This window comes from Saccostrea echinata, unplaced genomic scaffold, assembly GCF_033153115.1.
Source record: "Saccostrea echinata isolate AGI-Se365-2 ecotype Australia unplaced genomic scaffold, CSIRO_AGI_Sech_v1 ptg000004l, whole genome shotgun sequence".
In the NCBI taxonomy this organism is placed as follows: Eukaryota; Metazoa; Mollusca; class Bivalvia; order Ostreida; family Ostreidae; genus Saccostrea; species Saccostrea echinata.
Genome location: NW_026889753.1, coordinates 7,047,809 through 7,060,518, shown reverse-complemented (window position 1 = coordinate 7,060,518; position 12,710 = coordinate 7,047,809). Strand labels below are relative to the sequence as shown.

The following is a 12,710-nucleotide window of genomic DNA, read 5'->3' as shown; positions in this document are numbered from 1 at the left end:
TTGAATTCACTTCCGCTTGTGACCGGAAGTACGAACGACGAAAAATAAAGGTCGATCACCATATCTACATCTGATGCTCTATCACCTCAGCAAGTTTCATATTCATATCTTTAGCCATTCTCGAGAAAATTAACGGACAAAATTCCATTTTAAAATACAAATGTCCCCAAAAATCGCGAACGGAAGTGAATTTTCAAAAAATGAAAAACACGTCTGTAGATATTCTCATGATGCATCTTCCATGAAAAAAATCTTTTAAATCTGTTCACTCACAGCTGAGATATCGCCCTAACTATGAAAAAAGAATAACAAGATTTGATCTCGTTGCGAACAACGAGAGGTCTTCCGTCCGATTCTCCATCCTTTAACAATTAACTGCTAACCATTACGCTATTGGGACCCACCTCTCAAAGTACAATATGACGAATATCTATAGTTTGGATTTATCAATTTCACAACAAATTATATATTTATCATTTTGAAAAGAGTTTCTATTAACCCTACTAATATCATAGAAAAATACTGAACAACATCCAACATCGATTTTTTATGACCGCTCAGTAAAATATTGGAAATGTTAGATATTTTAAGTATACAGCTGGTATAGATTTACATTAATTTCTATGAGAAGTTGATGGCTCGTTTTAATACTCCCCATCAATTTCTCTACGAAAGGCCTAATAAAGCAGTTCAGAAATGGATTATATGAAGAATCAAACAGGGTCCCACTTCGATCGATGTTTTAGGATTGATGCATCTGTATTTTGGACTCACAGATGTTGTTTTGCAATGGAAATGCGATTAAAAATACCCATTCTGCTGACATGAAAACATTTATCACGGTAGAACATTTACTTGCGATATCTGGGTCGCCAGATTCGTTTATTCATTCGAAACTGTGTTTGAACCCGGGTTGATCTCTAAAAAAGTCTAAAACCATTCCTCCAGATAACTATTTAACCCTGGAACATTTAATCTAATTTGTTCGAAGAAAAAGTTTTAGACTTTTTTATAGATCAACCAGGTTCAAACGCAGGTTTGAATGACTATACGAATCCGGTGACACAGATTTTGCATCCAGATTGTTTACATTCAGGTTACAAACAAGAGGCCCCAATTAAGACTTTTCTATACGGATACATAGTACATGTTGATTTACCTTTAATTGTGTAAATAAATCGCATTTATAAACGTTTTAAATAAAAAGAAAACAGAGAAATCGAATCAAAACATTATATTTAAGACACAACAACTATCTAAAACCGTACGAGCATGTGCTACGATGCCCCAAAAAGCGAGGCTTGTTTGTAGACAACTTGTTCCTGTATGATTCTCAGATAATTATTTTATAAAATAGAATAAAATTTAACACGGAGCTTGTTTCTCTTTATACCAGATGACAAGATTCAATATGTTAGAAATTATGTCATTCAAACTTTTTCATAATATTTCAATATTTTTAGCTATCAAAAAAAACTCATTTATGACCTGCTGTCCCCTGAATACAGAGGCCAGCCCCTTTTTCTTGATTTGAACTGAAAGCTCTCGTAATTACCCACAACTTTCGTTCTATATGTCTTACCAAATTTTTATCAGTTTAAAAGTTATTAAACAAAGAGCATCGAAATTTCATGGGAAAAAATTCTTAAAATTTGCCGTCACATAGCTTCTGAACTTAAAAATATTAGCCTACAGTTTTAATGTTCTGCCATCTGCAATGTATTAGTTACAAGTTCTCCAATTTTCACGGAAATATCATATATCATTCCTGAGATTTTCGCTGGACAAGAGGCCCTCCAAATATCAATTAAAGGGCGATAACTCATTAACGGATGTATACATCAAAAATTTGAAAAAACTGTTTTTAGGCAATAATACATTGTGTTTACCCTGAAAGTTTCATAGCAATCGGACAAAAGGTCTCTGATAAATCACCTGCTGAAAATCAGCAGGTAAAAAATATAAAATAATAATAAGAAACAGTAGAATAACAGAAGGGTCTTCCGAAGGAAGCTCGAAAGACCCTAATAATCTAAACCATCAGAATCAGTAGAAGACTGCGGAAGCGGAAGACCTTAACTAGTTGTGATTAGTGATTTAAAAGCAAAATTTGCATTTTTTTTCGTCAGTCTCAGAGTTTAGTCTAAATGGAAATTTATAGAGTGTGATGGCATCACGCCCGATGTTAAAATTGAAAAAAAAATATTATGAAACACTGATGCCCCCGTATGACAGCTTTTTCAAAAGTAGGTCAATCTACAGTGTCAAGGTCATTGGGTTACCAAAGAAAGGTCTTGTCACAAGGAATAAACAATTGTAATATGAAAGTCCATAGCAGCAACCGTTCAAAAGTTAGGGCCAAGTATAATTTTACAAAAATGGGTCAAATTACGAGTTCAAGGATATGAGGTCAGAAATGCTGGTATCCAAAGAAAGGTCTTGTTATGAGGAAAACATATGAAAAATACTTATATGAAATCCCGTTTCAAAAGTTTTTGCCAAGGTAAAATTATTTGCGGACAAATAGATAGTTAATCATACCAAAAGCTATATGCCCCCGAATCTTCAACTAAGAGGGGCATAAAAATGGTCTTCCCAGGGGTAGGGGCACAATATGGTGTCAACATTTTAAACAGTATCATGATACATAATCTTCAAAAATCTGAAGAATAGCAGAGCCATAATAAGTTTACTAACAAATAAATGGAAGCTTCTTGTGAAAATGTATATTTTTGTTTGTTCAGATTTTACATTAGAATAGGAAAAGACCTTGTAAAATCTTTGAAGTACAGCAGAGCTGTGATTATTCGTATTGACATGTAAGCATCATGAAATAATTAAAGTTCAAGTTTGTTCAAATGGCGGGCCACGGGGAGTAGGTGGGGCGCAATAAGACATCAAATATTGTGAAGGAAATTTAACAGTGGGACGGACAACTTCAGAATGGACATTTTTCCGAACTTGCACACCCTTTTCAGTTTAAGCTATCATCCTCAAATTTTTTTTTTAATGGTGGGGTTTTTGTTTCTAAATTCATCTATGAAATAAAAAATGCAACATTTTTAGCTAGTTTTTGAGAAGACTGTCTTTTTAAATGCATGATTTTCTTCTCTGTTTTTCTATAATAGTTTGTAGTTATTACAAATATATATTTTCATTTATTTGCGTATGTACTCCTTCATTTTATGGAAACATGTTTTTAAAAGTTTCATATGAAACAGCTGAGAAAATAATCATACTCTTTTTTAATCATTTCTAGCTGTTGGCAAATTTTCATTCCCACTCCCCTTACATCCACCACTCATAAGTTTGGATCATGGTCATCCATTTCTAGTAAGATAAATGTTTTATATCTAAGCACATATAGTTATATATACCCTGAAATAAAATTTATAAATCCTTTGATCCACCACAAATATTTAAAAAATGTTAATATCCACTCCCCTTGGATCCACCATTCATAAGTTTGGATCTTGTTCACACATGACTTTGAAGTCAATTAGACATAATTATTAAAGAATAAGAAATTATCCCAAGATCCACCTACAAATATTGTGGATCCCAATCACTCATTGAAAATATTAAAGTCTTGATATTTGAGATTAATTACATTGAAAATAAATAATCAACAAATATCTTCAAAATCTTGATTGCCATTCCCTTTCAATCCACCATCAATGTCTGGATCTTGATCACCTATTAAACCTGCCTCGGGTAAGACAGAAACCTAATATAAATTACACCCCCTCCTTAATATTCACCTCATGTAATACTGATCCGAATCAATCATGCAACTGTTCATTAAAGTGTTTCACAGTTTAATCTTTTTTATTTAAATGTTCACAACCTTATGTCCTATATTAATGCCAACAGATTGTATACATGTATAATAGTCAAATAAAATCAAATATTTTTCATCATGTTCCATTCAGGTATATACAGGCCTAATAACGTTATATGGGTCCCCCATTCAACTTGACAGGATTTATAGCATGCCAATATACTTACAACAGTACAACAAAAGTTGCTTGTCTGTAATGACAGGTTGTTGGTGTTAGTGGAGTAATTCACACACGCTAAATCAAACAGAATGATTTAAAACTTGCACGAATTAATCCTTGTTAGAATAAACTTCTTACTTTCATCACAGGAGTCGGCAATTTTATCCATAAAACAATGTAAACAGTAACCAGTGAGCTTCGCGAGCGAAGCGACAGGAATGCAACGCGTTTTTGGCGAATTCTGCTCTGGCGCTTTAATAAAACTAACAACAACACGCGTTATAATTCTTGTCAGTCGACGTTTCTAACCTGATATCTGGTCCGATTACCCTCTGAATTGCCGTAATTGAGCCTAAAATCTAACATAAACAACTCTTCCGAAAGAATCAGTCGCCATGAGGGTTTTCGAGTGACGTCACGATTCACTGCTGAATTGTCACAGAAAACATCTAAAATCAAAACCTACACTGAGAATTTCCGGAAAATCATGGATCGAGAGGAGGGATATTCCAGAGCGTTAAAGGGGCATAGTTTCCTGTTAACGGGGCAGTGCGGAACGGGAAAAACGCATCTCTTAAGGTAAAATGAATTTATGCATAATATTCCTAGATAAAGGCTGATTGAAATACTTATGAATCGTATATATAGTTTTTTGTATATTTTCACCACTGAATGCTTCCCGCCATAATGTCAAACTCTGATATATTATTCAAGAATTTAATTAAATGAATGGCTGAGAAATAAAGAAGTTATGTATTGAAAATATATAATAGTTTAAAGATATAAAAACAAAACTTTATGCTATATGGACTTTCACTCATTCTGAAAAGTTGTTCAACTGTTTATTTACATTTCTAATCACTCTTGTTCAGTGAATTTTATAAGTAATGGTAAAGTGTAAATTGTATGTATATTGTTCAGGGAGGGGAACCTGTCACTGACATCAATGTAATAATATAGGGGATATTACCTAAGTGTCGCCTTTCTGAGTATAAAGTGCAGACGAATATCACTATTCAAAATAGTTACTCACAGGTGCAAACACAGGTATAAACAACAGGTACATGTAATATGGTGAAAGGGTTGAGTGGTAGGACTTGACTGGTGTGGGAAGCCTTCAGGCAAGGGTGGGTGGCTACAAAGTCAGTGTGTCAATGTATAGTAATTATATTGGCATATGCATTTAATATAACTTTTAAAGAAATAGTACCTTTACAAACGAATACCCCTCCTCTTCAATTTGTTAGCTTTATTCCTGACAGTATTGAGGGCACATGGGGTTGTTGCAGCAAAAAATGATGCCTTGTTGCTGGAGTTGGACTTGTTGGAGATTGTGCACTGTCCCAGAATGATAGCTGTATTGGAGGGACCATATTGTGCTAGTGTTGGATTTGTATTTAATCCATTACGGAGGCCACGTTGTTGTCCAAATAAATTTTCGACAATATCAGAGTTTATATAACCAGGGTTGATGCTATTTTTCCCATTCAACAAGTTTTTGCATAATGAACAAAAACCCATTAATGATGAATTAATGACACTCCTAGTCTCTTTTGTGAACAAGTTCTTTGAACCAACAAGCATGACTGACTTTTCCACTGTTTCTTCCCATGAATTGAAAATTTTCAAAACTTTTGTCATGACTTCAAACCTTTTGTCATTTAGGGATAATATGGGTTGTCTAGTGGTACAGAAGATTTCAATGATGTCTGAAGTATGCTCTAGAAGTTGGATGCTTCCACTAATGTTTTCTGGGTTGTTGAGAGTCATCTGATATTGTTTCATGAGATATAGCATGTCTTTATTTAAAACCTGTATAGCCAGTTTATTCCTCATTTTGGATGCAGGTGTTAAGTTAATCTGCTCTTCAGTGAGCTTTCTGTGGATGGAAAATCCATTTTGAAAATTGAAATGAAAACATGCCTCCCAGTGGTCCCATACAATACATGTGTCATCCAGAATCAAATATCGCCAAGTCCCAGTTCTGTTTTCTATCTTACTGGATTCAATATTGTATCTAAATTTTTTGAAAACATGCATGTCTTGAATGTAGCATATTTTATGCTGCTGAAAGAATACATCACTGAACATAAAGTTAGAGGTGGACGGAGGCTCTGGGAAAAGCATTTCTGCAAAAGTTCTGTTTGTTGATGCCCCATCCATCATCACATAATCAACAGACATTCAGTTCCCCAAGCAAATCCACACACTTCCAGAAAGTGGTGTAAAGCTGATAGGCAGTTGCAGGGTTGGACCCAAAGTAGACAACAGGCCATCTATAAATGGAAAGATTACACCAAAATTAACAAATTAACAAAATTAACCTGGAAACAAGAAATTTTCAAAGGGGAAGTTGCCATGTAGTAAAATAATATGTAAAATTTTCCTTTACACATACCTAAAACCTGTTATTTCAATGTTGTTATTAGTTTCATCCATATCTACGAAACCCACTAGATTCCATGTATCTCCTGATTTCGTTATGATGAGATCGTCCTGTATGGTCATCTCGTCTATTATGATTCCACCATGCCTGCCAAACTCTGACACATTCTGTTTCTGCATTTCTTTGGACATCCATATTAAATTTGCTTGGTTAAAACCTGGAATCTGTTTGACGGAGTTCTTATAGTATTGGAGGAGGCGTTTTGATGGAAGTTGTAAGAAATTTGACTTCTTTAAATCTTCATCGGCCTGAGGGGACCTTATATACAGCGTGAGGCACAGACTAATTATTTTCGGGTCCCATCTTCGCTGGTGTATGTCAATATTCTTATCACAGTTCTGTAACTGGGATTTTAGAAGAATCACAAAGTCCTCTGGTAAGTCACTCTTAAGGACATACTGGATGATGTCTTCCATATCTTTCTGATCCTTTTCACTTTGCAAAATCTTATCTGACTGTGTAAAGAGTTTGTCTCTTGCTGAAAAAGTCTCTACTTATTTCTCCTAAGACCCCGGGCTTTGACGAAAAACACGGTAATGGATTGTTATTCTCCTTGTCTTCCATAACTGTTCTTGAAACTTTTACTGGTTCAGTGTTCACTTTAGACTTATCCGTATTTTTGTTAAGGTCAGTACTGTTCTGGAATTCCTCCAAATGGTTTCTTTTCTTGTCATAGTGTTTCCTACTCCTAGAAATGTTGCATGACAGACATACATCTTGAGAAGTCAACCATTCCAAGATAACACGACGGTGTTTGGACATCATCACATGTCTATCACAGGTGTCAAAAGTTGATGAAATTCTTTCTTCCTTAAATGTCTTGGGCATATATCCCTTATCTTTTGTGGCCCCGGTGCATAATTTCATGGAGGATATTAATAGTATTATGCCCACAATATTAGAATTAGTGACTGTAACGTGGAAGCCAGCTGACAGTTTGGTTCCATTTATTTCTATCCAGAGATTTTCAGGTTCAAATCCTACTGTACAGTTTTGTTGCACACCATCAATAACAACTGGTAGAGGACAACTGATTTTTAAGAATGGCTCTGTCTCTATAGCATGACAAAATAACGGAAGCTGGAAAGTGTTATTAGAACACATACTCCGATTACCAATGTTCTTGAATATAATTGTCCTTCCCCCGCTAGGAATGAATTTGGTGGACCATGTTGTTGTTGATTGTACATCAAAAATCCGTTTAATGAGTTTGCTTATCATATCTTTATTTGGTGCTGGAGTGCCCAAATTCTTTAAAAAGAACTGAGTGCAGGCATCATGGAGATCTCCAAAGAGTAATAAGGGAGCCATCATTTTTAACCTCTAAATTCAGTGCCAACCTGCATAATTAACAATTAGGAACTTATGAAGAAATTATTAGTATATCATTATTATAAATAGTAGTACTTGTATAGGCAAGATCAGAGTCACAGTGATTAACGAGTGTACTATTGATTGATTCTATTCAACTTTTCATAACCATGGTTCATTCTAAAACATTGTTGTCTCTCTTCATGATTTTATTAAGTGCTATGCAAAGTCGATTTATTTAGTTCTATGAATTTACATATATTAAATGGGTAGGTAAGAAGCTTTGAATGTTTGTGTATGTGTATATTGAACATAGATGATAATTTTGTCATTAGAATGCCATTTTGTTTTTATTATAATTACTGATTTTTTCTCTCTCTGTTACAGGAGAATAATTAGAGAATTGGCCAAGACCAAAGTCACAGCTATCACTGCTTCCACTGGGATGGCAAGCTTGCAGCTAGGGATGAACGCAACAACACTTCATTATTGGGAAGGCATTTTTGACGGACGCTACAGTCATGAATGCCTGCAGGATCTTATTGATACTGATGATCGGTTTGCAGATGCAAAAGCCAGAATTCTGCAAACCGATTATCTTATCATAGACGAAATCAGCATGTTGTCATCTAGAACATTTGACGTGGTGGAGTTTGTCTGCAGATACATAAAAAAGAACAACAGCATATTTGGAGGACTCCAGGTATATTACCCATCTCCCCCCCCCCTTCCCCCAGCAGCAATTTAGAAGGAAAGGATAATGGTTTTATGACTGTTAGTCCAGTCAATTACATACACACACAGTCAATGTTTCTTATCTGCCCATTTATGTAAATTTATATATTAGCAAAATAAAGTAACTATGGGAATTACTATGGAACTGGGGCATAACTCTGTAAATTCATTCAATTTATGTTTTGTTGAAATAAGAATAATTCCTGTTTGTTTTGGAAATGTATTCTTCATACATATATATGAACATATAATTCTATGTTATTGTATGTAAGTATGTATGTTTGCTATTCATAGGTTATTGGATCTGGGGATTTTAAGCAGTTGCCCCCTGTGCCGAATAGCAGATACCAAGATGATGGGAGTTACTGTTTTCAAAGTGCAAACTTTTGTCGGACTTTTCCCCATCATATCAACCTTAAGGAGGTATGTGCTCTTATGCAGATCCTAAAGCTATGAAATTGACAATAAATGACCCACTGAGAGTACAGGTAAACCTATTATTTATTGGAAGAAGCAGTAAAATTTACCACCCCGTGTGAAAAGTATGAAGTGGGTGAAGGGAGGGGGGGGGGGGGCTTGACTTCAAGGTGCACTACTAGCATTACCTTTTGTTTGTCAGTTGTTATTTCTGTAACAATCTGATTAATTATGTACTATGGACTTTCAGCTTTTAGGCAAAAGGAGCCTATTTTAATAAATGCAGTGAATGAACTCTGTAATGGAGATTTTCTGAAAAGTCTGGACAGGCCTTTTGAAGCACATGTTCAAGACCAAGAGGTTACACGGTTGTTTGGGACCAACTTTGATGCCAGTGTTGTAAATCAGGATATGTTGGAGGAAATTCCTGGGGAAATGTTCCATTTTAAAGCAAGAGATGAAGGTAGTCTATTTAATGAAATTCCTGATAAGTCCAGTCAGATATGAAATTGAGATATCAAATCATGAAAAGAACTTTTAGCACATACTGATGATTAACTCTAAAACAGCTTAAAGAGATATGAGAATAGGCTATAATTTCAGATATTTTTAATTGATTGAATTTTTAGGAAATTGTTCTAATTTGCACAAATATTTTTTTCTGACTAACTGATTAAAGTTGAGATTACTATCCTTCCAACCAAGTTACTAGTTAACGGATAAGAAATTGCCATCCCTAGTTCATTTTATGCATTCAAAGGCTTGATATGATTAAAAGGCAATATTATTTTTAAGTGAAATTTCAAATTTGAAGCATATTTGTAAAATATGACATCATATTTATTATGCATTTCATTATTTTAGGTGATACTACACTGCTTCGTAAATGTATAGCTCCAAAACATCTAGTTTTGAAAGTCGGGGCCAAAGTGATATTGATAAAAAACATTTCCAAGGATTTGTGCAATGGGAAGCAAGGCATTGTTCATTATCTAGAAAAGGACACACCCCCTGTGATAAATTTTGATGGTAACCTTGTACCATTAAGTGATGTCAAATTTGATGTCTATGATATGCAGCAGGAAAAGACACTAGCCTGTAGGACACAAATTCCAGTAATTCTAGCTTTTGCATTAACAGTTCATAGGGCCCAGGGGCAAACACTGAATTTGGTGGAGGTGGACTGTTATTCTTTTATTGCGCCTGGTCGGATGGGGGTAGCTGTTGGCAGAGCCACAACCACAAGTGGTCTACGAATCATCAACTTCAACAGAAAAGCAGCATTTACAAGACACTCTGACATTGTTTATGACTTTTACGATAGAGAATTTTCAGACTTTTCCACAGATTTAGTATGCTGTCAAAAACAACAAGTTTACCCTAGTGTGCCAGATTACCAGGATTCAAATGTTACTTTGGATACTGAACCTTCTACATCATCCTTTGATTTACGTGATATGGAACATGACCATCAGTTAGAAGAACCTCAGTTACAGTCACCTTGGGATATAAATGAATTCATCATAGAAAATCAGTCGTCCACATTCATGAATGACTTTCTACCAGATTTTTGTTAAATCGCAATCATTCACACATCATTTACATTTCCGTTATTTTGAAGTTTGTGAGATTTTAAAGGACAATCCAAAATCTTCCCAAGGATGGACTCAGGCTTATGGCAAACTTAACAATTTCCTTGTTGGAGAGAAGCATCTGTCCTCTGCTAAGAAGTTGTTCAAGACCTCTGATTTGACCAATAAAGAAAACAAATCAACAAAATTGACATTTTGGTTACTTGAGAAGGAACTTTCTAAGAAAGCGCAAGATGTTGTTAAAAAGCAGACTGAAAAAGCTAAGAACATTGAAATTCCAAAGGATTTATCTTCTGCAGCACGAGGAAAGTTGAGCTATCTGGCTGGAGCTTGTGAACAAAAAATTGCGACAAGGGTAAGAGAATCCGTTTTGAGGAAGATTGGAAAAACTTCAAAAAGAAATAAATTCCTTAGAAAGTACAAAAAGCAAGCCTTGTTGAGGAGTTTTAGAATCAGGGAAGAAGAAGCTGATTTACAGGATGATAGTATGAAAGAAATTGAGACCAGACAAGGTCCTACACATGGACTAACCATTGTTAGTGAGCCTGTGTTCTCTTTCTTCATCTCCCTGAGTCAAACTGTACAGAGAAATATCTCCAGTGAGCATTTTCATCTCTATCATGAGGACTTGCACAGTAGAGTTAGGGCAAGTGTTGACTTGGACACATCATTAATAGAAGAGTGGATTTCTCTTTTTGAAAATACATCTACTGAGCAATCTGCTGATGAAGTTGAAGATGAAATTTTTTTATCTTTAATAATGGAATTGTATCGAGATGTAACAGAACACTTCATTGAGATATGCTATGTGGATGCACTAAAAAACTTTAAAAGAACTGTCCCTCGTAAAAAAAAAAACAAAACAAAACAAAACAAAAAAACAAGCACTTCGGACAAAAGTACAGGCACTGGGTGAGAGGGATGCATCCAGGAAATCAAAAGTAGATGTTCCAGAAACTGAAAGTGAATTATTTAATTGTAGTGTATATAACAGTGAATGTGAATGGGAACCAACAAAAAAAGAGAGTGAAAGCATTGCATGTGATAAATGTAACTGATGGTATCATTATAAATGTGTTAAACTTAAGGGAACTGAACCTTTTCTTCAAAAGCAAAATTCAACATGGTATTGCAGTGGGTGCAGTAGGAAGGGAAAGGGCAGAGGGAAAGGGAAAAGTTCTTCCAATAAATAAATACATGTGAGTAACCAGTGTGGAGAATTGTAATTTGCATTTTTTTTCAGCAGAGGGATCAATGAAGGTGTTTGAGCACTTCCTGAAGTCAATTGCTAATTTACTAAAAGATCAAGTTCCAGTATTGAATTTGTATTTTCATGCATAATGAATACACGTGTATTTAATTGATCAAATGTACATTTTCCATGTACATGTATATGAACTATATGTTCCTTGATATATTTCTGTAAGTACTATGTTTATATTTTGATTATGGCTGATGGCAAAAGTATAAGTTAATTGAAACAGGTTTATTGCTCATATATATGTGGATATCATTATAAATGTGTATAAAATGATATGGAAACATCCTAAGGTATAGTATAGATTCTAGTTTGTTCAAATAATGACACCTTGGGTGTAGGATAAGACATGCACGATCAAATCCTCAGGTTGTAGATTCAAGTTTGTTCAAATCCCCCCTCCCCCTTTTAGGCAGTATGTTGGGACCACTTCTGAATTTCCTAGATAAAGTGCTTGTTTGAGCGACATGGCCCATTGACCTATTGATGTGTTTGGATTAATTTATAAGAGCATTGAGGGTGAAATGACTTGTTATGATGCCAGTAATATATAGATCATTCCAAGTTTTCATATCCCATGGAATGATTTTAGGGTTTTAAAAAAAATTCATATTAATAAGTAATTTTTTTTTCTTTTAAAATGTATTTTTGTCTTGATAAAAAGATAGGTGTTATTGTTTGATTCTTGGGTGAATTCTAAAATGTAAAAAAAAAAAAAATGAATGATAATGCTATGTTTAAAAAAACTGTTTGGTTGCCCTTTCCTGACCGACTGGCTAAAATGGCCCAACTCAAAGCCTTTTTTTAACCTCTGCAAGGAAACAATTACTTTTTTTATGCATTCCTGAAAACAGATTTGGAAAATTCAGCATTAATATGAATTTTTTTTAATATATATATATATATATATATATATATATATATATATATATATATATATATATATATAT

At 34.6% G+C, this 12,710-nt stretch overlaps 2 protein-coding genes and 1 pseudogene across 4 annotated transcripts in view; all 3 read left to right on the top strand.

Annotated features, from left to right (window-relative positions):
* LOC133179091 (uncharacterized) overlaps positions 1-12,710 on the top strand; it is a 68,593-nt gene that overhangs the window by 4,766 nt on the left and 51,117 nt on the right. The window lies entirely within an intron of this gene.
* LOC133179210 (uncharacterized) lies at positions 8,024-11,560 on the top strand (annotated as a pseudogene).
* On the top strand, positions 9,142-10,487 carry LOC133179211 (uncharacterized). The gene is made up of 2 exons (XM_061314003.1): positions 9,142-9,373; positions 9,775-10,487. Exons 1-2 carry the CDS (start codon positions 9,142-9,144, stop codon positions 10,485-10,487), a joined length of 945 nt encoding a protein of 314 aa, XP_061169987.1.

Coding starts and splice junctions, on each gene's coding strand:
- LOC133179211 (XM_061314003.1), top strand. CDS start 9,142: ATGTACTATGGACTTTCAGCTTTTAGGCAAAAGGAGCCTATTTTAATA. Junction 9,374..9,774: donor TTTTAAAGCAAGAGATGAAG/GTAGTCTATTTA, acceptor TCATTATTTTAG/GTGATACTACACTGCTTCGT.